The sequence below is a fragment of the Eleutherodactylus coqui genome, chromosome 7, assembly GCF_035609145.1.
Source record: "Eleutherodactylus coqui strain aEleCoq1 chromosome 7, aEleCoq1.hap1, whole genome shotgun sequence".
Taxonomy (NCBI): Eukaryota; Metazoa; Chordata; class Amphibia; order Anura; family Eleutherodactylidae; genus Eleutherodactylus; species Eleutherodactylus coqui.
In genome coordinates this window covers 189355099-189382600 of record NC_089843.1, presented here as the reverse complement: position 1 = coordinate 189382600, position 27502 = coordinate 189355099, and the positions used below count along the sequence as shown (strand labels likewise).

Here is a 27502-nt window from a genome sequence, read left to right as displayed (position 1 = left end):
TCATACGCAGCCAGCTAAGTGTCACAGCAGGCTTGCGCAAAATTCTTTTCTGCCTCTGTGTTGCCTCTTACATCGCTGTATTCCTGTCCACAAGTGTACTGGGTCTCTGCTAGGGGTAGTTGTCCTAATTCATACGCAGCCAGCTAAGTGTTACAGCAGGCTTGCGCAAACATTTTTTCTGCCTCTGTGTTGCCTCTTACATCACCGCTGTATTCCTGTCCACAAGTGTACTGGGTCTCTGCTGGGGGTAGTTGTCCTAATTCATACGCAACCAGCTAAGTGTTACAGCAGGCTTGTGCAAAATTCTTTTCTGCCTCTGTGTTGCCTCTTACATCACCGCTGTATTCCTGTCCACAAGTGTACTGGGTCTCTGCTGGGGGTAGTTGTCCTAATTCATACGCAGCCAGCTAAGTGTTACAGCAGGCTTGCACAAAATTCTATTCTGCCTCTGTGTTGCCTCTTACATCACCGCTGTATTCCTGTCCACAAGTGTACTGGGTCTCTGCTGGGGGTAGTTGTCCTAATTCATACGCAGCCAGCTAAGTGTTACAGCAGGCTTGCGCAAAATTCTTTTCTGCCTCTGTGTTGCCTCTTACATCACCGCTGTATTCCTGTCCACAAGTGTACTAGGTCTCTGCTGGGGGTGGTTGTCCTCATTCATACGCAACCAGCTAAGTGTTACAGCAGGCTTGTGCAAAATTCTTTTCTGCCTCTGTGTTGCCTCTTACATCACCGCTGTATTCCTGTCCACAAGTGTACTGGGTCTCTGCTGGGGGTAGTTGTCCTAATTCATACGCAGCCAGCTAAGTGTTACAGCAGGCTTGCGCAAAATTCTTTTCTGCCTCTGTGTTGCCTCTTACATCACCGCTGTATTCCTGTCCACAAGTGTACTGGGTCTCTGCTGGGGGTAGTTGTCCTAATTCATATGCAGCCAGCTAAGTGTTACAGCAGGCTTGCACAAAATTCTTTTCTGCCTCTGTGTTGCCTCTTACATCACCGCTGTATTCCTGTCCACAAGTGTACTGGGTCTCTGCTAGGGGTAGTAGTCCTAATTCATAAGAAGCCAGCTAAGTGTTACAGCAGGCTTGCGCAAAATTCTTTCCTGCCTCTGCTGTGCGTTCCGTAAGCGAAGTCAGCCTCCAACCACAGGCCAATAAGCGGCACATTTAATTACAGCGTTCTGTTTCTGCACTACTGGTAATACACCATGCTGAGGGGTAGGGGTAGGCCTAGAGGACGTGGACGCGGCCGAGGAGGCCCAAGTCAGGGTGTGGGCACAGGCCAAGCTCCTGATCCAGGTGTATCGCAGCCGACTGCTGCGGGATTAGGAGAGAGGCACGTTTCTGGCGTCCCCACATTCATCTCACAATTAATGGGTCCACACGGTAGACCTTTATTAGAAAATGAGCAGTGTGAGCAGGTCCTGTCGTGGATGGCAGAAAGTGCATCCAGCAATCTATCGACCACCCAGAGTTCTGCGCCGTCCACTGCTGCAACTCTGAATCCTCTGGCTGCTGCTCCCCCTTCCTCCCAGCCTCCTCACTCCATTACAATGACACATTCTGAGGAGCAGGCAGACTCCCAGGAACTGTTCCCGGGCCCCTGCCCAGAATGGCCAGCAATGGTTCCTCTCCCACCGGAGGAGTTTGTCGTGACCGATGCCCAACCTTTCGAAAGTTCCCGGGGTCCGGGGGATGAGGCTGGGGACTTCCGGCAACTGTCTCAAGAGCTTTCAGTGGGTGAGGAGGACGATGACGGTGAGACACAGTTGTCCATCAGTGAGGTAGTAGTAAGGGCAGTAAGTCCGAGAGGGGAGCGCACAGAGGATTCGGAGGAAGAGCAGCAGGACGATGAGGTGACTGACCCCACCTGGTTTGCTACGCCTACAGAGGACACGTCTTCAGAGGGGGAGGCAAGGGCAGCAGCAGGGCAGGTTGCAAGAGGCAGTGCGGTGGCCAGGGGTAAAGGCAGGGCCAGACCAAATAATCCACCAACTGTTTCCCAAAGTGCCCCCTCACGCCATGCCACCCTGCAGAGGCCGAGGTGCTCAAAGGTCTGGCAGTTTTTCACTGAGAGTGCAGACGATCGACGAACAGTGGTGTGCAACCTGTGTCGCGCCAAGATCAGCCGGGGAGCCACCACCACCAGCCTCACCACCACCAGCATGAGCAGACATATGATGGCCAAGCACCCCACAAGGTGGGACGAAGGCCGTTCACCGCCTCCGGTTTGCACCGCTGCCTCTCCCCCGGGTGCCCCAACCTGCCACTGAGATCCAACCCCCCTCTCAGGACACAGGCACTACCGTCTCCTAGCCTGCACCCACACCCTCACCTCCGCTGTGCTCGGCCCCATCCACCAATGTCTATCAGCGCACCGTCCAGCCGTCGCTAGCGCAAGTGTTGGAGCGCAAGCGCAAGTACGCCGCCACGCACCCGCACGCTCAAGTGTTAAACGTGCACATAGCCAAATTTATCAGCCTGGAGATGCTGCCGTATAGGGTTGTGGAAACGGAGGCTTTCAAAGGTATGATGGCGGCGGCGGCCCAGCGCTACTCAGTTCCCAGTCGTCACTACTTTTCCCGATGTGCCGTCCCAGCCCTGCACGACCACGTCTCCTGCAACATTGTACGCGCCCTCAACAACGCGGTTACTGCCAAGGTCCACTTAACAACGGACACGTGGACAAGCACAGGCGGGCAGGGCCACTATATCTCCCTGACGGCACATTGGGTGAATTTAGTGGAGGCTGGGACAGAGTCAGAGCCTGGGACCGCTCACGTCCTACCCACCCCCAGAATTGCGGGCCCCAGCTCGGTGGCGGTATCTGCGGCGGTGTATGCTTCCTCCACTCAACCATCCTCCTCCTCCTCCTCCTACGCAACCTCTGTCTCGCAATCAAGATGTGTCAGCAGCAGCACGTCGCCAGCAGTCGGTGTTGCGCGGCGTGGCAGCACAGCGGTGGGCAAGCGCCAGCAGGCCGTGCTGAAACTACTCACCTTAGGAGAGAAGAGGCACATGGCCCACGAACTGCTGCAGGGTCTGACAGAGCAGACCGACCGCTGGCTTGGGCCGCTGAGCCTCCAACCGGGCATGGTCGTGTGTGACAACAGCCGTAACCTGGTGGCGGCTCTGCAGCCTCACGCACGTGCCATGCCTGGCCCACGTCTTTAATTCGGTGGTTCAGCGCTTGTCAGACCTGCTCGGAAAGGTGCGCCGCCTCTGCGAACATTTCCGCAAGTCCCACACGGACGCTGCCACCCTGCGCACCCTGCAACATCGGTTTCATCTGCCAGTGCACCGACTGCTGTGCGACGTGCCCACACGGTGGAACTATACGCTCCACCTGTTAGCCAGGCTCTATGAGCAGCGTAGAGCTATAGTGGAATACCAACTCCAACATGGGCGGCGCAGTGGGAGTCAGCCTCCTCAATTCTTTACAGAAGAGTGGGCCTGGTTGGCAGACATCTGCCAGGTCCTTGGAAACTTTGAGGAGTCTACCCAGATGGTGAGCGGCGATGCTGCAATCATTAGCGTCACCATTCCTCTGCTATGCCTCTTGAGAAGTTCCCTACAAAGCATAAAGGCAGACGCTTTGCGCTCGGAAACAGAGGCGGGGGAAGACAGTATGTCGTTGGATAGTCAGAGCACCCTCCTGTCTATATCTCAGCGCGTTGAGGAGGAGGAGGAGGAGCATGAGGAGGAGGGGGAAGAGATAGCTTGGCCCACTGCTGAGGGTACCCATGCTGTTTGCCTGTCATCCTTTCAGCGTGTATGGCCTGAGGAGGAGGAGAATCCTGAAAGTGATCTTCCTAGTGAGGAAAGCCATGTGTTGCGTACAGGTACCCTGGCACACATGGCTGACTTCATGTTAGGATGCCTTTCTCGTGACCCTCGCGTTACATGCATTCTGGCCACTACGGATTACTGGGTGTACACACTGCTCGACCCACGGTATAAGGAGAACCTTTCCACTCTCATACCCGAAGAGGAAAGGGGTTCGAGAGTGATGCTATACCACAGGACCCTGGCGGATAAACTGATGGTGAAATTCCCATCCGACAGCGCTAGTGGCCGAAGGCGCAGGTCCGAGGGCCAGGTAGCAGGGCAGGCGCAGAGATCAGGCAGCATGTACAGCACAGGCAGGGGAACACTCTCTAAGCTGCTGCTCCTCCTTCCTCCCAGCCTCCTCACTCCATTACAATGACACATTCTGAGGAGCAGGCAGACTCCCAGGAACTGTTCCCGGGCCCCTGCCCAGAATGGCCAGCAATGGTTCCTCTCCCACCGGAGGAGTTTGTCGTGACCGATGCCCAACCTTTCGAAAGTTCCCGAGGTCCGGGGGATGAGGCTGGGGACTTCCGGCAACTGTCTCAAGAGCTTTCAGTGGGTGAGGAGGACGATGACGGTGAGACACAGTTGTCCATCAGTGAGGTAGTAGTAAGGGCAGTAAGTCCGAGAGGGGAGCGCACAGAGGATTCGGAGGAAGAGCAGCAGGACGATGAGGTGACTGACCCCACCTGGTTTGCTACGCCTACAGAGGACACGTCTTCAGAGGGGGAGGCAAGGGCAGCAGCAGGGCAGGTTGCAAGAGGCAGTGCGGTGGCCAGGGGTAAAGGCAGGGCCAGACCAAATAATCCACCAACTGTTTCCCAAAGTGCCCCCTCACGCCATGCCACCCTGCAGAGGCCGAGGTGCTCAAAGGTCTGGCAGTTTTTCACTGAGAGTGCAGACGATCGACGAACAGTGGTGTGCAACCTGTGTCGTGCCAAGATCAGCCGGGGAACCACCACCACCAGCCTCACCACCACCAGCATGAGCAGACATATGATGGCCAAGCACCCCACAAGGTGGGACGAAGGCCGTTCACCGCCTCCGGTTTGCACCGCTGCCTCTCCCCCGGGTGCCCCAACCTGCCACTGAGATCCAACCCCCCTCTCAGGACACAGGCACTACCGTCTCCTAGCCTGCACCCACACCCTCACCTCCGCTGTGCTCGGCCCCATCCACCAATGTCTATCAGCGCACCGTCCAGCCGTCGCTAGCGCAAGTGTTGGAGCGCAAGCGCAAGTACGCCGCCACGCACCTGCACGCTCAAGTGTTAAACGTGCACATAGCCAAATTTATCAGCCTGGAGATGCTGCCGTATAGGGTTGTGGAAACGGAGGCTTTCAAAGGTATGATGGCGGCGGCGGCCCAGCGCTACTCAGTTCCCAGTCGTCACTACTTTTCCCGATGTGCCGTCCCAGCCCTGCACGACCACGTCTCCCGCAACATTGTACGCGCCCTCAACAACGCGGTTACTGCCAAGGTCCACTTAACAACGGACACGTGGACAAGCACAGGCGGGCAGGGCCACTATATCTCCCTGACGGCACATTGGGTGAATTTAGTGGAGGCTGGGACAGAGTCAGAGCCTGGGACCGCTCACGTCCTACCCACCCCCAGAATTGCGGGCCCCAGCTCGGTGGTGGTATCTGCGGCGGTGTATGCTTCCTCCACTCAACCATCCTCCTCCTCCTCCTCCTACGCAACCTCTGTCTCGCAATCAAGATGTGTCAGCAGCAGCACGTCGCCAGCAGTCGGTGTTGCGCGGCGTGGCAGCACAGCGGTGGGCAAGCGCCAGCAGGCCGTGCTGAAACTACTCACCTTAGGAGAGAAGAGGCACACGGCCCACGAACTGCTGCAGGGTCTGACAGAGCAGACCGACCGCTGGCTTGGGCCGCTGAGCCTCCAACCGGGCATGGTCGTGTGTGACAACAGCCGTAACCTGGTGGCGGCTCTGCAGCCTCACGCACGTGCCATGCCTGGCCCACGTCTTTAATTCGGTGGTTCAGCGCTTGTCAGACCTGCTCGGAAAGGTGCGCCGCCTCTGCGAACATTTCCGCAAGTCCCACACGGACGCTGCCACCCTGCGCACCCTGCAACATCGGTTTCATCTGCCAGTGCACCGACTGCTGTTAGCCAGGCTCTATGAGCAGCGTAGAGCTATAGTGGAATACCAACTCCAACATGGGCGGCGCAGTGGGAGTCAGCCTCCTCAATTCTTTACAGAAGAGTGGGCCTGGTTGGCAGACATCTGCCAGGTCCTTGGAAACTTTGAGGAGTCTACCCAGATGGTGAGCGGCGATGCTGCAATCATTAGCGTCACCATTCCTCTGCTATGCCTCTTGAGAAGTTCCCTGCAAAGCATAAAGGCAGACGCTTTGCGCTCGGAAACAGAGGCGGGGGAAGACAGTATGTCGTTGGATAGTCAGAGCACCCTCCTGTCTATATCTCAGCGCGTTGAGGAGGAGGAGGAGGAGCATGAGGAGGGGGAAGAGATAGCTTGGCCCACTGCTGAGGGTACCCATGCTGTTTGCCTGTCATCCTTTCAGCGTGTATGGCCTGAGGAGGAGGAGAATCCTGAAAGTGATCTTCCTAGTGAGGAAAGCCATGTGTTGCGTACAGGTACCCTGGCACACATGGCTGACTTCATGTTAGGATGCCTTTCTCGTGACCCTCGCGTTACATGCATTCTGGCCACTACGGATTACTGGGTGTACACACTGCTCGACCCACGGTATAAGGAGAACCTTTCCACTCTCATACCCGAAGAGGAAAGGGGTTCGAGAGTGATGCTATACCACAGGACCCTGGCGGACAAACTGATGGTGAAATTCCCATCCGACAGCGCTAGTGGCCGAAGGCGCAGGTCCGAGGGCCAGGTAGCAGGGCAGGCGCAGAGATCAGGCAGCATGTACAGCACAGGCAGGGGAACACTCTCTAAGCTGCTGCTCCTCCTTCCTCCCAGCCTCCTCACTCCATTACAATGACACATTCTGAGGAGCAGGCAGACTCCCAGGAACTGTTCCCGGGCCCCTGCCCAGAATGGCCAGCAATGGTTCCTCTCCCACCGGAGGAGTTTGTCGTGACCGATGCCCAACCTTTCGAAAGTTCCCGGGGTCCGGGGGATGAGGCTGGGGACTTCCGGCAACTGTCTCAAGAGCTTTCAGTGGGTGAGGAGGACGATGACGGTGAGACACAGTTGTCCATCAGTGAGGTAGTAGTAAGGGCAGTAAGTCCGAGAGGGGAGCGCACAGAGGATTCGGAGGAAGAGCAGCAGGACGATGAGGTGACTGACCCCACCTGGTTTGCTACGCCTACAGAGGACACGTCTTCAGAGGGGGAGGCAAGGGCAGCAGCAGGGCAGGTTGCAAGAGGCAGTGCGGTGGCCAGGGGTAAAGGCAGGGCCAGACCAAATAATCCACCAACTGTTTCCCAAAGTGCCCCCTCACGCCATGCCACCCTGCAGAGGCCGAGGTGCTCAAAGGTCTGGCAGTTTTTCACTGAGAGTGCAGACGATCGACGAACAGTGGTGTGCAACCTGTGTCGTGCCAAGATCAGCCGGGGAGCCACCACCACCAGCCTCACCACCACCAGCATGAGCAGACATATGATGGCCAAGCACCCCACAAGGTGGGACGAAGGCCGTTCACCGCCTCCGGTTTGCACCGCTGCCTCTCCCCCGGGTGCCCCAACCTGCCACTGAGATCCAACCCCCCTCTCAGGACACAGGCACTACCGTCTCCTAGCCTGCACCCACACCCTCACCTCCGCTGTGCTCGGCCCCATCCACCAATGTCTATCAGCGCACCGTCCAGCCGTCGCTAGCGCAAGTGTTGGAGCGCAAGCGCAAGTACGCCGCCACGCACCCGCACGCTCAAGTGTTAAACGTGCACATAGCCAAATTTATCAGCCTGGAGATGCTGCCGTATAGGGTTGTGGAAACGGAGGCTTTCAAAGGTATGATGGCGGCGGCCCAGCGCTACTCAGTTCCCAGTCGTCACTACTTTTCCCGATGTGCCGTCCCAGCCCTGCACGACCACGTCTCCCGCAACATTGTACGCGCCCTCAACAACGCGGTTACTGCCAAGGTCCACTTAACAACGGACACGTGGACAAGCACAGGCGGGCAGGGCCACTATATCTCCCTGACGGCACATTGGGTGAATTTAGTGGAGGCTGGGACAGAGTCAGAGCCTGGGACCGCTCACGTCCTACCCACCCCCAGAATTGCGGGCCCCAGCTCGGTGGTGGTATCTGCGGCGGTGTATGCTTCCTCCACTCAACCATCCTCCTCCTCCTCCTCCTACGCAACCTCTGTCTCGCAATCAAGATGTGTCAGCAGCAGCACGTCGCCAGCAGTCGGTGTTGCGCGGCGTGGCAGCACAGCGGTGGGCAAGCGCCAGCAGGCCGTGCTGAAACTACTCACCTTAGGAGAGAAGAGGCACACGGCCCACGAACTGCTGCAGGGTCTGACAGAGCAGACCGACCGCTGGCTTGGGCCGCTGAGCCTCCAACCGGGCATGGTCGTGTGTGACAACAGCCGTAACCTGGTGGCGGCTCTGCAGCCTCACGCACGTGCCATGCCTGGCCCACGTCTTTAATTCGGTGGTTCAGCGCTTGTCAGACCTGCTCGGAAAGGTGCGCCGCCTCTGCGAACATTTCCGCAAGTCCCACACGGACGCTGCCACCCTGCGCACCCTGCAACATCGGTTTCATCTGCCAGTGCACCGACTGCTGTTAGCCAGGCTCTATGAGCAGCGTAGAGCTATAGTGGAATACCAACTCCAACATGGGCGGCGCAGTGGGAGTCAGCCTCCTCAATTCTTTACAGAAGAGTGGGCCTGGTTGGCAGACATCTGCCAGGTCCTTGGAAACTTTGAGGAGTCTACCCAGATGGTGAGCGGCGATGCTGCAATCATTAGCGTCACCATTCCTCTGCTATGCCTCTTGAGAAGTTCCCTGCAAAGCATAAAGGCAGACGCTTTGCGCTCGGAAACAGAGGCGGGGGAAGACAGTATGTCGTTGGATAGTCAGAGCACCCTCCTGTCTATATCTCAGCGCGTTGAGGAGGAGGAGGAGGAGCATGAGGAGGAGGGGGAAGAGATAGCTTGGCCCACTGCTGAGGGTACCCATGCTGTTTGCCTGTCATCCTTTCAGCGTGTATGGCCTGAGGAGGAGGAGAATCCTGAAAGTGATCTTCCTAGTGAGGAAAGCCATGTGTTGCGTACAGGTACCCTGGCACACATGGCTGACTTCATGTTAGGATGCCTTTCTCGTGACCCTCGCGTTACATGCATTCTGGCCACTACGGATTACTGGGTGTACACACTGCTCGACCCACGGTATAAGGAGAACCTTTCCACTCTCATACCCGAAGAGGAAAGGGGTTCGAGAGTGATGCTATACCACAGGACCCTGGCGGACAAACTGATGGTGAAATTCCCATCCGACAGCGCTAGTGGCCGAAGGCGCAGGTCCGAGGGCCAGGTAGCAGGGCAGGCGCAGAGATCAGGCAGCATGTACAGCACAGGCAGGGGAACACTCTCTAAGCTGCTGCTCCTCCTTCCTCCCAGCCTCCTCACTCCATTACAATGACATATTCTGAGGAGCAGGCAGACTCCCAGGAACTGTTCCCGGGCCCCTGCCCAGAATGGCCAGCAATGGTTCCTCTCCCACCGGAGGAGTTTGTCGTGACCGATGCCCAACCTTTCGAAAGTTCCCGGGGTCCGGGGGATGAGGCTGGGGACTTCCGGCAACTGTCTCAAGAGCTTTCAGTGGGTGAGGAGGACGATGACGGTGAGACACAGTTGTCCATCAGTGAGGTAGTAGTAAGGGCAGTAAGTCCGAGAGGGGAGCGCACAGAGGATTCGGAGGAAGAGCAGCAGGACGATGAGGTGACTGACCCCACCTGGTTTGCTACGCCTACAGAGGACACGTCTTCAGAGGGGGAGGCAAGGGCAGCAGCAGGGCAGGTTGCAAGAGGCAGTGCGGTGGCCAGGGGTAAAGGCAGGGCCAGACCAAATAATCCACCAACTGTTTCCCAAAGTGCCCCCTCACGCCATGCCACCCTGCAGAGGCCGAGGTGCTCAAAGGTCTGGCAGTTTTTCACTGAGAGTGCAGACGATCGACGAACAGTGGTGTGCAACCTGTGTCGTGCCAAGATCAGCCGGGGAGCCACCACCACCAGCCTCACCACCACCAGCATGAGCAGACATATGATGGCCAAGCACCCCACAAGGTGGGACGAAGGCCGTTCACCGCCTCCGGTTTGCACCGCTGCCTCTCCCCCGGGTGCCCCAACCTGCCACTGAGATCCAACCCCCCTCTCAGGACACAGGCACTACCGTCTCCTAGCCTGCACCCACACCCTCACCTCCGCTGTGCTCGGCCCCATCCACCAATGTCTATCAGCGCACCGTCCAGCCGTCGCTAGCGCAAGTGTTGGAGCGCAAGCGCAAGTACGCCGCCACGCACCCGCACGCTCAAGTGTTAAACGTGCACATAGCCAAATTTATCAGCCTGGAGATGCTGCCGTATAGGGTTGTGGAAACGGAGGCTTTCAAAGGTATGATGGCGGCGGCCCAGCGCTACTCAGTTCCCAGTCGTCACTACTTTTCCCGATGTGCCGTCCCAGCCCTGCACGACCACGTCTCCCGCAACATTGTACGCGCCCTCAACAACGCGGTTACTGCCAAGGTCCACTTAACAACGGACACGTGGACAAGCACAGGCGGGCAGGGCCACTATATCTCCCTGACGGCACATTGGGTGAATTTAGTGGAGGCTGGGACAGAGTCAGAGCCTGGGACCGCTCACGTCCTACCCACCCCCAGAATTGCGGGCCCCAGCTCGGTGGTGGTATCTGCGGCGGTGTATGCTTCCTCCACTCAACCATCCTCCTCCTCCTCCTCCTACGCAACCTCTGTCTCGCAATCAAGATGTGTCAGCAGCAGCACGTCGCCAGCAGTCGGTGTTGCGCGGCGTGGCAGCACAGCGGTGGGCAAGCGCCAGCAGGCCGTGCTGAAACTACTCACCTTAGGAGAGAAGAGGCACACGGCCCACGAACTGCTGCAGGGTCTGACAGAGCAGACCGACCGCTGGCTTGGGCCGCTGAGCCTCCAACCGGGCATGGTCGTGTGTGACAACAGCCGTAACCTGGTGGCGGCTCTGCAGCCTCACGCACGTGCCATGCCTGGCCCACGTCTTTAATTCGGTGGTTCAGCGCTTGTCAGACCTGCTCGGAAAGGTGCGCCGCCTCTGCGAACATTTCCGCAAGTCCCACACGGACGCTGCCACCCTGCGCACCCTGCAACATCGGTTTCATCTGCCAGTGCACCGACTGCTGTGCGACGTGCCCACACGGTGGAACTATACGCTCCACCTGTTAGCCAGGCTCTATGAGCAGCGTAGAGCTATAGTGGAATACCAACTCCAACATGGGCGGCGCAGTGGGAGTCAGCCTCCTCAATTCTTTACAGAAGAGTGGGCCTGGTTGGCAGACATCTGCCAGGTCCTTGGAAACTTTGAGGAGTCTACCCAGATGGTGAGCGGCGATGCTGCAATCATTAGCGTCACCATTCCTCTGCTATGCCTCTTGAGAAGTTCCCTGCAAAGCATAAAGGCAGACGCTTTGCGCTCGGAAACAGAGGCGGGGGAAGACAGTATGTCGTTGGATAGTCAGAGCACCCTCCTGTCTATATCTCAGCGCGTTGAGGAGGAGGAGGAGGAGCATGAGGAGGAGGGGGAAGAGATAGCTTGGCCCACTGCTGAGGGTACCCATGCTGTTTGCCTGTCATCCTTTCAGCGTGTATGGCCTGAGGAGGAGGAGGAGGAGAATCCTGAAAGTGATCTTCCTAGTGAGGAAAGCCATGTGTTGCGTACAGGTACCCTGGCACACATGGCTGACTTCATGTTAGGATGCCTTTCTCGTGACCCTCGCATTACATGCATTCTGGCCACTACGGATTACTGGGTGTACACACTGCTCGACCCACGGTATAAGGAGAACCTTTCCACTCTCATACCCGAAGAGGAAAGGGGTTCGAGAGTGATGCTATACCACAGGACCCTGGCGGACAAACTGATGGTGAAATTCCCATCCGACAGCGCTAGTGGCCGAAGGCGCAGGTCCGAGGGCCAGGTAGCAGGGCAGGCGCAGAGATCAGGCAGCATGTACAGCACAGGCAGGGGAACACTCTCTAAGGCCTTTGACAGCTTTCTGGCTCCCCAGCAAGACTGTGTCACTGCTCCCCAGTCAAGGCTGAGTCGGCGAAAGCACTGTAAAAGGATGGTGAGGGAGTACGTAGCGGATCGCACGACCGTCCTCCGTGACGCCTCTGCCCCCTACAACTACTGGGTGTCGAAGCTGGACACATGGCCTGAACTCGCGCTGTATGCCTTGGAGGTGCTTGCTTGTCCTGCGGCTAGCGTCTTGTCAGAGAGGGTGTTTAGTGCGGCTGGGGGAATCATCACGGATAAGTGTACCCGCCTGTCAACCGACAGTGCCGACAGGCTTACATTCATCAAGATGAACAAAGCCTGGATTTCCCCAGACTTCTCCACCAGCGGACAGCAGCGATACCTAAACAATACGTAGGCTGCACCCGCGGATGGAAGCATTGTTCTCTATCACCATCAAAAATGTGGACCTTTTAGCTTCATCAATCTGTGTATAATATTCATCCTCCTCCTCCTGAAACCTGACGTAATTACGCCGAACGGGCAATTTTTCTTAGGCCCACAAGGCTCAGTCATATAATTTTTGTAAACAATTTTTATATGTTTCAATGCTCATTAAAGCGTTGAAACTTTCACCTGAACCAATTTTTATTTTAACTGGGCTGCCTCCAGGCCTAGTTACAAATTAAGCCACATTAACCAAAGCGATTAATGGGTTTCACCTGCCCTCTTGGTTGGGCATGGGCAATTTTTCTGACGTACATTAGTATGGTTGGTACACCAATTAGGGGCCCTCGCCTACAGTGTAATCCAATTAATTTTTTGCCCACCTGAATTAAAGCTGACGTTACATCAGCTGTGTTGGGCATTGCAATGGGATATATTTATGTACCGCCGGTGGGTTCCTGGCACCCACCCATGCTGTCGGTCCACGCGGAGTTGTAACTGCATGTGTCTACTTCTAAAGAACCCCAGTCTGACTGGGGCATGCAGTGTGGGCCGAAGACCACCTGCATTTAACATGACATTACCTCAGCTGTGATGGGCAATGCAATGGGATATATTTATGTACCGCCGGTGGGTTTCAGGGAGCCACCCATGCTGTGGGTCCACACGGAGTTATAACTGCATGTGTCCACTTCTAAAGAACCCCAGTCTGACTGGGGCATGCAGTGTGGGCTGAAGCCCACCTGCATTAAACATGACATTACCTCAGCTGTGCTGGGCACTGCAATGGGATATATTTATGTACCGCCGGTGGGTTCCAGGGAGCCACCCATGCTGTGGGTCCACAGGGACTTCACAATAGGGAGTTGTACCTGCCTGTGTCTATGAATTAAAAACCCCGGTCAGGTTGGGGCATGCAGTGTGGGCCGAAGCCCACCTGCATTTAATCTGACGTTAGCTCTGCTGTCCAGGGCACTTCAATGGGATACATTTATGTACAGCCGGTGTGTTCCAGGGAGCCACCCATGCTGTGGGTGCACACGGAATTCCCATTGCGGAGTTGTACCTGCCTGTGACTATTTATAAAAAAACGCGGTCTGACTGGGGCATGCAGACACCTTGACAGAATGAATAGTGTGTGGCACATAGGTTCCCCATTGCTATGCCCACGTGTGCAGCTCCTGATGGCGGTGGCACAGGATTATATTTCTCATTGCTTCTGTACAGCATTGTGGGCTATCGCCCCGCCCCTTTTAAAGAGGATCGCTGCCTAGCCGTGCCAACCCTCTGCAGTGTGTGCCTGCGGTTCCTCCTCATGGCAGACGCACTTATAAATAGACATGAGGGTGGTGTGGCATGAGTGCAGCTGAAGGCTGCGCAGGGACACTTTGGTGTGCGCTGTGGACACTGGGTCGTGCGGGGGGGTTGGGCAGCATGTAATCCAGGAGAAGTGGCAGCGGAGTGTCATGCAGGCAGTGATTGTGCTTTGTTTGAAGTAGTGTGGTGCTTAGCTAAGGTATGCATTGCTAATGAGGGCTTTTCAGAAGTAAAAGTTGTTGGGGGGGGGGGCCACTCTTGCCGCTATTGTGGCTTAATAGTGGGACCTGGGAACTTGAGATGCAGCCCAACATGTAGCCCCCCCTGCCCTGTCCGTTGCTGTGTCGTTCCCATCACTTTCTTGAATTGCCCAGATTTTCACAAATGAAAACCTTAGCGAGCATCGGCGATATACAAAAATGCTCCCGTCGCCCATTGACTTCAATGGGGTTCGTTACTCGAAACGAACCCTCGAGCATCGTGATAATCTCGTCCCGAGTAACGAGCACCCGAGCATTTTGGTGCTCGCTCATCTCTATTGGTAACCTTAGTTGAGGTGCATGAGTTCCCCCAGTAAGACAAAATTGCTGCGTGAATTGCTTCTTTTTTCTTGCTCATCTCATTGCCGGCCACCTAACACTCTGTTTATTCCCTTCTTCGTTTTGTCACCTAGGAACCGTGTATTTCAACTGAGGAAAATGCTCCAAAGAAAATGTGTCAATATGCTTTGTTTTGTGCACTGATATCACTAACCTGCACTGGTGAAGCTGTCTACTCTGAGTTTGTAAAAGGTAGACAAGCAGCGATTCAATGGTTTTATAGAGAAATCTTGAAAAGGATTGTCGGAGTTTCCACTCACATAACGGGTCACACACAGCAAGGTTATTGATTAAGAAACTTTGCAGAAAACATATTTCTACATTTAAGAACTTTCTATTTTTGCCCATGTAGGATGCAAAGTATGCAATACCGAACGATGGGGAGTTCAAGTCCCATGTGGAGACCAATAAAAAAAAAAAAAAAGTACATTAATGATAAAATAAACTTTTTTTCAATTATTATAAAAATGACAAATTTAAAAAGCTAAAAAACGGAAAAGTACTTTTATTGTTTTTTAAGTATTACTATATAGAAAAAAACCGACACACATTTGGTATTGCTGTACCGTTGGGCCCCCTGCACACAGGTGGAAATTCTGCGGTGGGATTTCCCGCAGAATTTCCGTCCGTGGCCGCTGCCATAGGATTGCATTAGAAAACGCAATCTTAGGCAGACAACCGCGATTTGTCCACGTGAAATCACACGTGGAAAACAAATCGCGGCATGTTCTATTTAGGCCCACACAGAAATGTTACTCCCGGGGCGGCCGGCTCCGCTGCGCATGCACCGGCTGGACGACAGCCAGCACATCACAGAGCCGGAGCTGCGGGAGCAGGTGAGAGCTGCAGTGGTCCCTGCTGGACCTCTTGCTGAATTCTCGCAGTGGAATTCCACCTGGCCGTCTGCAGGTGGCCTTACTGCCCTGCAGAATAAAGACAATGTGAAAAATTTTACTACAACCGCAAAAATACCACCCTCCAAAAATGGTGTGTTTTTTCCCCATTTACCCCACTTAGAAATTTTTTAAAGTCCTCCTTTTCATTATGTAGTATGTAAAAAAGGGGACATTGAAAAATAGAATGAGTCCAGCAAAAAACAAGCCCTCATATAGATAGGTCACCCCAGAAAATCATGATTTTCTTTGAACCTGGGAATACCAGAATGTGACTCAGGAGCATCAATGACCCTTGGTCATGAAAGGGTTAATATAACCTGATCAACTACACTATCAGTTTCACTATAATTAGGAGATTACATAACTGGGAAGTTATACCTGCTAAACATATCCCAAAGTAACTAAATTTTTCAGGTAGGGAAGACATGGGTTTTCTATTAGGTTGTGATTACAGAACTTGTATTAAATCCACGTTTTAGTGAAATAACGGTTGCCTATTCACAGTTAGAATTACTGCGATAGATCAGTATATTCTCCTGACAGAAATAATTACAGCAACCTTGTAAGATAAATGTCACCCACTATGAAGCATGTACTTAATCTGCATCAAATGTATTTAGCTGTGAAAAACGACAACTTCATAATGTGCTTTATTCAAAGGTCACTCATTTGGACTCACAAATTGGCTATTTTTACATTTATTTTCCCCAGAAAAGGAAAGCACAACATAAAACATCTGTTGGAAGTTTTTTTGATAATCAAAATCCATTCTTGGATATTCAAATAATGACAATGACATCTTAATAAGGTCATTTCTTACAGCCAATGCATTGGTCCTACTACGTAGGTTGCAGTCCTACCTTTAAAGATTAAGGCCGCCTGCACTTACAGGGGTTGGATTCGGCATGCGGATTCCGTTCGCGTGTACCTGTATTTTCTTTTCTCTATTAGCACTGCGGAGAGCCGTCGTCAGACAAGCACAGTACAGATTTTTTTAAGTGTTTGTTTTTCCCACACTATAGCTAGGCGATAATGCAGAATCAGCAACCTTCCCGCAATGTCAATTGTAGATGGGCCACGGGTTGGATGGTTTCCATTGACTTCAATGGAAGCCGTCCATGTGGAATCCACACTAAAATAGAACATACTGCAATTCGATTCCGCAAGTGTGCAGGAAGAAGCGATTTTCCGTAGCATGTAACGAATGGTGTTTGCTGCAGATCCACAATGCAAATCTGTTCAAGTGCAGGCGGCCTTAGTCTACCGTTACATGTTTTATTACTGCAAAGCATCTGCAATTACCAAAAAAGCAATTAGGATTAATTATACCAAACCATGACCATATCTATGGTTACAGGCTAGAAACACAAAACCTAACTATTTCTTAAGGCCCTTTTACACGGAACGGTTATCGTTAAAAAAATTGTTTAAATAAGTGGAAAAGAACAATAATCTTCAGTGTAGACGCAGCCAGTGATTGAACGTCAAACAAATGCTTATAAGCCGGAATTGGTACATTTCTACTAAGTCCGACTCCACAGCCCTGCCACTAGGAGCAGCATTTTACCCCCTAATCATGTCTCCTCCACTGGCATTATCCCCCTTCACTCCCCTCAGACTTACATGTGATGTTTGAGATGGAGGGAGCTACACAGGCTTCAATCATACCTCCACAGCAGACTGAGGATGAATTACATGGTGAAGGACCTGCGATGGTCATGTCATGGCAGTTCCTTCATTCACTTTAGGTACTGTAACTGCACTGATAATACAGGGCAGTACCACTAGTGCAGTTTGTACAATGTAGTGAGTGCCGCCACTGACTGACTGGTCCTCCAGGAATCCACCTGGCCAGATAGATTACTAGTCCAGGCCTGATAGATATAATCAGTACTGACACTGCAGAAAAGATGTACTTTGAACACTGCATATGCCGTATACAAATGGGTTTCTTGGAGTCATGGAGATGGGGCTGCTTAGCTTAACAGTCACAGTGACTGTTTCTTCAAAATTCCTATTCTGGTTTGCTTGGTCTCTTTTCGGACAGACTGGTGGATCCCAGTGCATGAGTAGAGCCAATTGCACCCAACTTCATTGCAAATGTGTCTGAACTACAAACAACAGAGCATGTTTGGGAAAGGCTTGTTAATGACATACTCCTGCTGAAGAAACACCAAGCCAGAATGGGCATTATTAGGGAATAAGGAACATTACTTTTCAATCGAGCAGTTCCAACTCCATTACTCTACCAAAAGCATTTGCATACAGTGAGTACATTGATCGCGGCATGTAAGGGGTTAAGAACAGGGCTCAATGTTCTCACCGATCCCCGCTGTGGCAGCTGGAGGCTGGCTATTAGTCACAGCACGCTCCCGCTCAGAAGTGGGCCAGCGCCACCCACAAGATGTAAGTTTACATCCTGTTGCACTAAGTACCCCCAAGCCAGGAAGTAAACTTACATCCAGTGGCGTTAAAGGAAGCCGTAAGAAGAAAGGTATGCAGGGTCACCCGTCGCAGTCAGGGTCGGATTTCTGCTAATATGACATCGGTAATGGCAGTAACCTCCCGCTGTATTGCATCAATAGTTCATGGTTTATTATTTAATGCTTTTCTCCTCACGAGGAGAAATCAAGTGGCATCAGGTCTGGTGATCTTGACAGCCAAAAATGTTTTTGAAATTAATCGGTTACTGAAATAACTTTCAATTTTCCTCATGCTTGCTTTAGATGTGGGACGTTGTGAAGAAGTAAGAAGTAAGCTTCTGTTAATTCGTCATCTATTAATGGATTTACAAATCCACAGAAAATGTTCACATTGACCTCCGTGGAATCAGTAAGGACCGACGAGTCATCTACAGGACAAGGCACACCATGCCCCAATTTCCTCCGAATGTAATGGCTCCATATAAATTTCACATGGGCATTTTCTACCCATACACTCGTATTTTGTAAGTTTATGTAACCACTCAGATGAAACTAGACTACATCTGTAAACCATGTAATGTCCAAAATGCCTGGACATAGCCCAACTGAATGTTAGAACCATAAACAATAGTGTACACATTTCTCCAAATCTGTTGGAAGCAACTCTTGAACTACAGACACATGATATGGGTGCAGTTTTGTTTTTTAGCAGCGCTTAAACACATGTAATAAGAAATGCCAGTTTCTTGTGGGAGCTTCTTAAGGATTTTCTTGGTGACGCCCGTAATAGATCCTTCACATCCTGCACACATCGGTGCAATCAGTCATTTTCTGGCCTTATGCTTGTTGAATCAACACACTTCTGGTTGTCTCAAATTTCTTCACTAAATTTCTTTCTTGCTACACTTCTTTCACCATACTTATACCAAAATGCCCTTTCTCATTGTTTCAATGAACCTGTTCACCAATATTCACTAACGATAACCACACGTTGTTCAGCTGAGTAAATCTGTAGCACACCGAGTCAAACGTTACGGATGCAATCCACTTCATTGAGAGGTGGGATGGTTCGATAGATGTAGGGGGAGATTTAGAAAAACTGTCTAAAGCAAAATCTGTCTTTATGGCCTATAACAACCAATCACATCACAGCATTCATTCCTCATTGTACTCTTGTAAAATGAAAGCTGCTCTGTGATTCGTTGCTAAGGGCAATAAAGAAGCTTTTTCTTTTAGACTGTTTTGATTAATCTGCTCTATAACCTTCATCCATGTCAATTTTCATAGGAAACTGTACAAAAATGTAAACGTTTTTGAGAGATGTTTGGGTTTTCTAAGGAGAGATTCACTCAGTAGTTTCACAACAGCTGGGAGGCCATAGGTTGAACACTGTAGACCTACTGTTTGCTTCGGTCAACACTTCTATTGAAATAGGTGTGAATGTAGCACAGTAATTGCAGCAAAGGAGGAGGGATGGATAAACCCCCAACATACTATTCAGTACAATTATATGTTAGCCAAATTAGCAGCAGCCTTGAATACCTAGTTCATCTCACTAGCTCTTGCAGAACAACGTGTAGGCAGAAAGCTCATGCAGAACAATGACTGCACGATGATCTACTGCTGCTGTCATAATGTTCTCCAGCTTTTACAGCCATTCAGGGAGAACTCTTCAGCTGATGGAAGCAGCTATATCTCAACTTTACACACAAACATTTGGAAGATAAATCAAGGAGCATAGTTAGAAGAGCGACTGATTGTCACAAAACTGTCAACAGAGTAGAGAACAACAGTTTAATATTGGAGTCCACCACATAAGCCCCTTTAGGCTGGGTCCACACGGGGCTAATTGGCAGCGGAATGTCTGCTACAGATCAGCCACAGAAAGCCTGCCTCCAAACTCACACCATTTAGAGCAGGTTTTGACGCAGGCTTTATCATGAATTTCTGTGCGTATTTCACCCCTTCATTGAGGAGAGGCAAATACTGCAGCGAAAACTGTGATAAAATTGACATGCTGCGGAATTGAATTCGTACCACATGTCAATTTCCGCATGGGTTTTGTGCGGGTTATTAACGCAGGTTGTAGATGAGATTTTTAAAATCTCATCCACTTTGCTGCTACTGTAAAATGACACAGAATTTCTGTTTGGAGAATTTTTTAGGATACAAATGGGAAGATGGAACAATGCCTCTACAACACCACCTATTGGAAGACAGCATTCCTGCAAGCCAATGTCAGACTTTTTAACAAGTCTTGTAACAATGACTTGTTCCATCTTCTGTTCACATTTTACTGTTGGCGTCAGGTATCCAATATTAAAACCACTGACCCATAGGGAGTCATAATTTTGTTCTTGGGAGTAATTTCTAAATGAGTTGAACAGACTTTCATCGTCCATTGATACTTTGACCACTCAGTAATGGTCCAGTTAATGTGCTGCTTAGAGAACTCCATCTTAGCATTCTGATTCTTCTTAGAAACAAGTGGTTTCTTACATACTCAGGACTTTTTCACACAAGCATATATATCGGCCGCCGTTTTAATGGCCGGACGATATAAGCTACCATCTCAGGTAACTAACGTTTGTGCGCCCGCTCAGAGATCATGGGCCCTGGCGCATATACGCCGAGGCCACCATGCCATTGCCTCTTCCCTTTCCCTCAGCCTTGCCGGCTTACCTCCTCTTTGGCTGTTTGCAATGGGAGTGGGAGGGGACAGGGGCGCAGCTAAGCTCCTGACCCTTTTCCACAGCCAGCAATGGGAAGAGGCGGGACGGGGCAACGCTTAGCTCTGAGTCCGTTGAGCGCTCTTTTTGCCCGTCTTATGCTGGATCTGATGCCAGATGGCATGATGGAAACCTGATAAGACTCTATGTAGTCAACGAAGTCCGTTGAGCGCTCTTCTTGCCTGTCTTGTACTGCATTTGGCACCTACGCCATTTTCCATGTCAGGACAAGCTAAAGTGTGAGCAGTGCCAAAATGAATTATTTTGTTTGTGGTTGGATTTTCTGTATAATATGTGAAAACATTTGCTATAAAATGAAATCATGGACTGGAGCTTGTAGCAGTGTAAAACTAATAATTGCAGCTAAGCAGACTTTTACTTCCTGTACTCATGGGCTCTACTTCTTCCCTTCCCAACAAATCTATTGTGAGTGCATAGAAACCATTAATAATGTCCCTGTTTGATGCTCCTATGTTTGATGCATTTGGTGCAGCAGGTTTCGGCTTCTGATGTCAGTAGTGTTTAATCTGTTAGTGACAGCAAGCTATGACGGATAAATAACAGAATGTAGCGTTACAACAATTCCTCAATCTATTATTTAGGAGTTTTAATTAAAAGATTAATTCCGATAAGAACTGCAAGCAAAGAATATTCTGCAGATCACCACAGTTGTTCTAATCTGGGATACCGAGGGAAATGAATAGAGGCATTGTTTAAACTGACGACGCTCAGCATTAAATCAATGGTCTTCATTCTGGAGTTCTAATTCAATTCTGATCGCACAGCAATTCAAGACTATAGGCTACATTAGGCCAATTAATGCACAGAACATCATTCATTGCCTATTCATTACAGAGGAGCACGGAGTCAAAGTTGATGGGTTCTTTTATATTAAACGGTGAAATACACAAGATAATAACTGCCATTGTGGTGTGGTTAGATATATTTAGCTAAGTGATATGAGCAGGCAGATTTCCGTATTGCATAATTCTAAAACGTTCACACCTAGCCCATTCTCTCATTCTTGGTAGACCTCTCTATAGCCTATTTTTTTCCACAAGTCCAAACTGACTAATGTAGTTCTAACTTTGAGGAACTTGACAACTGACTCTTAGTGCTAAATGTCTTTTAATTCTAGATACATTGTTTTTTTGCAGAACGAGTTGCTTACCATTTAAGTTTATGATCCCCCCTGCAAAAAAGCCTCCTGGGTGAAAGGGGTATTCTGGTTTCAGAAAGTTCATAATTCATGATTAGAATTACTCATGGAATAAAGGAAAGATTCTGCAATTTTCTAATACATTTGAATATTATTTTCTAACAGCTCTTTACTTACAGACATTTAGGGGGAGATTTATCAAAGCTATTGCACCTGGATTTTGTCTTAAAATGTGACTTTCTCTGGTCTAGTTAGCATGTGCCTGATTTAGGAACCTTGTGCCCTCTTTAACTTAGTTTATGGTGCTTATTGGATGTGACATGTTTTCTTTAATGGGGTTTTCTGGCATGTTTTAGCATTTGGGGGCAAACACGCATACTCACCTCCCGCTACGCACTGCTCCACAGCCGCTGCTGGACACAGTGGCAGTCAGCTGTTTACATCGGCAGCAGTGTTCATGTGGACTGTTTACCCATGTGACAGATGCAGCCAATGGGAGGCTGGCAGGGACCTCATCAGCGGTGTCCCATAAACCTATCTTAGGGCTGCTAAATTAGAAGCCTATGTGACAGCTCAGCAAAGGGATCCCAAAATTATATAGCTCAGAAAATCCTTTAAATGCTTACATCCTACAGTTATATTGCAGTTTCCAGAGCTGTACAGAACCATGCACGTTTGTGAGTATTACATGACAAGGCTGGACCTTCATCCTTTGTAGTTACATAACGAATGTTTCCATTCAATAACTGTAAGCAGGTATTATGAAAATTGCAAGGAATTGTTGTCAGGGTATAGTAGGATATCTCATTTTGGGAAATCTTGCTCTAGACAATGTAAGCATTGAGCATGAATAAACTTTACATACAAGTAAAAACCCAGAGATAGCTACAAACACCACGTAAATACATCTAATACATACTGTATATGTGTATACCTTTTGCAAGTAAAGGACAGTTCCCTTCAGAATAGCGTAGAATGTCTTCCATCCCCGTTTTCCCCTTGGAGCTGTAGAACAAAATAAAAATATCTTCAGACGTCAGTGACATAACAAAGCCTGATATAATGTGTCATACAAGACAGTAGACTTAGGAAGGAGGCGAAAAACTTACCTTCCAATCAGAAACACACTGAAAAACATTAGTTTATGCAGTACAGAAATGACACACTGCTCGAACTTAAATGTCTGTTTTCAGTTATATTGCTTAGAATATGTTATTTGCATATAGTGCCAAATTATTACATACATTTAGTGACTGATTCTATAAAAGATCACTAATCATTCCCACCCTTGTAAGATGCTGATGGTAAGAGGGAACATACACCTTATTTTTATGTTCTTTAATACATTATGTCCACCTGCAGCCTATAGTTGCCCACCTTGGTTTGAACTGAGAGGATTAGCGGAGGGCCGCTGACAAAAAGCAGGCTCCCTCAGGCAGACCCATGCATATAGTATATGGTAAACAATTCATTTTAACGGCCAGCATGAAATTCTACATTTCCCTGCGTTGGTTTTTCTTTGAAGTGGCCATCTTTCAGACTTTTCAATCAACAACATAAATCATAATACATATTTATTTTAAAAGTTATGTGAAAAGCGTATGCCCGATATCTGACATTTTTTCCTAAGGATAAAAGAAAATCATGGCTGCAGTGTTTAACATAGCAATACTGTGTTAACCTCCTATAAAACATTGGTGAACTACCGGTATATATGCCAATGGGCAGATATAGCAAGAAGAAGCAAGGGGAACCTCTGGAATTACCTGGATTTGTGCATTGATTACTAATAGTCTGTTATTTAAGTCACAATTATAGATGCACAATATAAGTTAAACTAATAACACAAATAGTTGTACTATTCTATTATTGAACACAATACATAAACATCCACTGTGCAGGGAGAACAAGTAGGTGAACTCATGAATTTAATAGATATAGATGATCTGTAGATCCTCCTTAGTAGCAATCACCACCAAATGTTTCCTGTAACTTCAAATAAGATTTACAAAACACTAAAGGAGGAATTGTAGGCCACCCCTCCCTGCAAATGCATTCAGTTCATCAACATTTCTAGAATGCCTTGTGTGCACAACGCTCTTCTGGTCATACCACACCATCTTTATATGGTTAAGGGGGTTTTGTGACTTTACATGCTCAGGACAAGTCATCAACAGCAGATTAGCATAGATCCTCCACTCGAGATCCTCACTGTTCAACTGATTGTCCAGGCTGCTGTCAGTGCAGTAGGGTCAGACATTTGCATCGGTGGTCAGGACCAAAAGCGTAATAGGCCGCTTCACTCCCATTGAAATCAATGGGATCAAAGCGGTGTATTACACCTCTGGCCTAACCACAAATGTGGATGACCATCCCCGGGCCAGGCGATAAGCTGATCGGCTGGGATCCCTGCCCATCTGCTATTGATGACATCAAAATTGAGGATATCAACAGTAAAAAGTGACAAAACCCCTCTAGGCTCAGGACTCTGACTTGGCCATTCAAAGACACAAATCTTCCTTCTCAACCATTCTTTAGTTGATGTATTTGTGTGCTTTGAGTCATTGTCTTGTTGTCTCTTCAGCATGAAGTCTTAGACTGCCCTTACATTCTTCTGGAAAACGTTTTAATGCACCTTAGAATTCATAGTTTCCTCAATGATTGCAAGACGTCCAGGCCCCAAAGGCAACAAAGCAGCCCAGAACTTTGCTCCTTCCACCATGCTTCACAGTTGGGATGAGGTTTGAGTGTGCGCAGTCTTCTTTTTTGCATTCAACCTTAAAGTGATCTTAATAGGACACTCACTACTAAGGAAAGTAACAACAGTGGTAACAGTCTGAAATTTTCCTTATTTATAAATAATTTTTCTAACTGAGGACTGATGTGCACCCAGATCTTTAGCAATGCTTTTGTAGCCTTTTCCAGCTTCATGTGCCTTCAACACATCATCTGAGGTTTTCTGAAAGTTGCTTTCTTTGAGGCATGGTTAATAAGAACCAATCTTTCAACCAGCCTTTCTTCAGAACACAATTGTCTGTAACCATGCTTTGTGTACTTTATTTAATGGGCAAAGCACCCGTGAAAAACAGACTTTCAAATGTCATCTCCTTACCACTTTTGCCAATTAGCTCTCAGAGACGTCATTAAAACAGAGAATGACTTACCTTTTCTCCCTGCCTTGTTGATGTTTAATCAATGTGCTTAATAAAAGACATGAACGGTAGAACTATTTATGTTGTGACTTACATAACAATCAGGCCACATTTGATCAGTAATCAATTTAGAAATCCAGGTAATTCTTTTTTTTGCAACTGTATAATTAATTTTCTTGGAACAGGACTGTCCTCTTATGCCACATGTGCAATTAACGAGCAAGCACCTCACTAAAAAGCTGCTGCTTTATATATTTGTGTGAAAGCTCTTGGTGTTGCGCTGTGTGAAACAGAACCATTTTTTCTCAGTTACATGTTAATGTTATTGGCAGTTTTATGCAGAGTCTAGCTGTGACAGCATGCTATCTGTCAACATACTGAGAGCATATTATGTCATTCCTTCTGATGGGGAGATACAATGAATTTGCTTAAGGCAACAAAAGAATACACTGCAGCATAGCCCTTAGTTTCATTGACAAAGATATATTTTGGGGGTTAGAATTTTCTGTAGTTAGAGCTGAACTAGTCCAGAAAAACACTTCCACTGTACCATCTATGGTTTTAGAAGTACGAAGTATAAAAAGCATGTTCTCCATAGGCTAGGAAGCCTTTCACATGTGAATAAATGCCTCAGTTTAACTCTGACACTAGTTTACTGAGACAACAGGTTCCTGACTACTGCATCTCATAACAAGCCGGTAGATCAACTTCTCAGCTTCAAGTCTACTTTTGCTGTATGTCATCTAAAGCAGTTCTTCAGATTAACAGAAGTGCTTGCCACATCTAGAGACCTTTGTAAGGGCAAACAGCCTAGCCTTAAATTACACAAGATCGGATTATTATAAACAACACAGCTGCACACAATTCGGAGATATATCACTGGATCCTTGACAGTGGGTTAAAATAGGTCATGCACTCAAAAGATGTAATGCATTTTGTATGAGCTACAAGGTAGCACTGGAAATTGAACAATGAGGATAAAAATAAAAACTCGAAACATACAAATGGCTTATATTTAAAAATGTTAAACGTTCCTTAAAAAAAAAGTTATTAGAAAAAAATGAACAAAGATGATACACAGTATCGAAACATGAGCACATCAATAGCACACAATAAATAAAAAGGAGATGTTAAAATGTATCAAACATTGAGTGTAGTGTCCAGAATTACAGAACTAAACGCTCCACTTACATTCCATTTCTATTTTGAGTTTATTACAAAATTGGCAGAATAAAGATTCCCAACAGAAAAAAATTGAAATTAATCAAGGGGATAAAACACAATAAACCCTCACAGCGTGACATAAAAGATCAAGAAAACAGAACATTATAAAGTGGTACTATTAAGTCCCATTTAGACTCAACGATTCTGGCTCAATATTCACCCAAAGCTGTCTGTTAAGCAATAACCTTTGCTTTTAAATGCACGGACATCGTGCAGTTTTTGTGCACGAGTCGTTCCTTGCTCAATTCTAGTTTTCTTGAATTGAGCGATGAACTCTTATCAGAGGTGCAGGCTGTTATCACGGTCAGCAGTGCTGATAAGATTCTTATAGCCCGTGTCCCACTGGTAGTTCACAGCAGGCGCGACTGTAATCACAGAGAACAATACAGCTGTTTGCTTAAGCAGAACAGCTGTATTGTTCGGCGAGTGATAGCGGTGATGTCCCGCTCTGCCTGCATAGCTCTTAAGTAGCTACTTAGCTACTATAGACTATGCAAAAATGATCGCTCAAAACTGTCACTCAAACTGTCTTTTGAGCGACTTTTGAGCGATCATCTGTTAGTGTAAATGGGGTCTTACACATCATTTGCACCCAGGCTCATGAGCCTGTGACTATGCCCCTGACCAGGAGATCACTGGCAATCCCACAGAGACAGACCCTGGGGTGCATAATACTTGGAGTCCTCAAATGAGATTCCATAAATTGAAGGACATCTCACAAGTAGTCCTGCAGGATACTACACTCCCAAAACATATGTATGACCATGCCCACAACTGTCAACGCCCCAGACGATGTTTTTCTGAAGGAGACAAACTCATAATATGTAAACGAGAGGAAGTCTAATAAATCCTGTGTACAACAAACTTGACCTGTATCAGTTTATCTTGGACATTAACTAAAGGAAGATCAAAATTAGCCAGCAAATTCCGTCCATTCCCAGAATTCATATCAGGAATATCCAACATCCACTTCTAGAGGGCCTTCCCCTTTAACGGAGCACACTTTTGTCAGGTGACTACAGAAACTTAGAAAGTGATGTTTAGCTCCTATGGTGGAGGCGAATGACGGAAATGAAAAGCACTAGTGTGACCCGAGCCTTAGTTCTCTTGATACAATATCTAAGGATACAGAGGTTGAGGTGGAACTGATATTCGTTTTAGTACTCTTCAAACTTTGCATGTTTTGTTCTGATTTGCATACAGACAACCTTGCATAATGTATTCTATTAGGTCTTAGTAACCGAGAGGAAGTAGGCATGATAATACCGTACATTTAATCACAAAAGCCCACGTCCCGATGTAATCCATAAAATTGCAATTTTTCATAAAATACACTGACAAAGCAGTTAGTAAGTACTACTAGAAATGATTGATTTTTCAACGTGCAGCAGCATAAATGTGCAGCTCATTGCAATATAGTTTTTATTAAATACATCTTAGCCACCATTTTATATACTAGGTCAGACCTGGGTCATTTACCTGCTATAAGACCAATCAGCAAAGAATCATAAAGCTGTGCCTTGAAGAAATATTTCTGCATGATTGGCACAC

The 27502-nt window shown here is 48.8% G+C and overlaps 1 protein-coding gene across 4 annotated transcripts in view; it reads right to left on the bottom strand.

Annotated features, from left to right (window-relative positions):
- Nucleotides 1–27502, bottom strand: part of PSD3 (pleckstrin and Sec7 domain containing 3) — a 562110-nt gene that overhangs the window by 42704 nt on the left and 491904 nt on the right. For all 4 annotated transcript variants that reach the window (XM_066574143.1, XM_066574145.1, XM_066574146.1 and 1 more), the window contains one exon: nucleotides 22510–22580. In XM_066574143.1, coding sequence (XP_066430240.1) covers nucleotides 22510–22580 — 71 coding nt within the window. The remainder of the gene's footprint in view (nucleotides 1–22509; nucleotides 22581–27502) is intronic.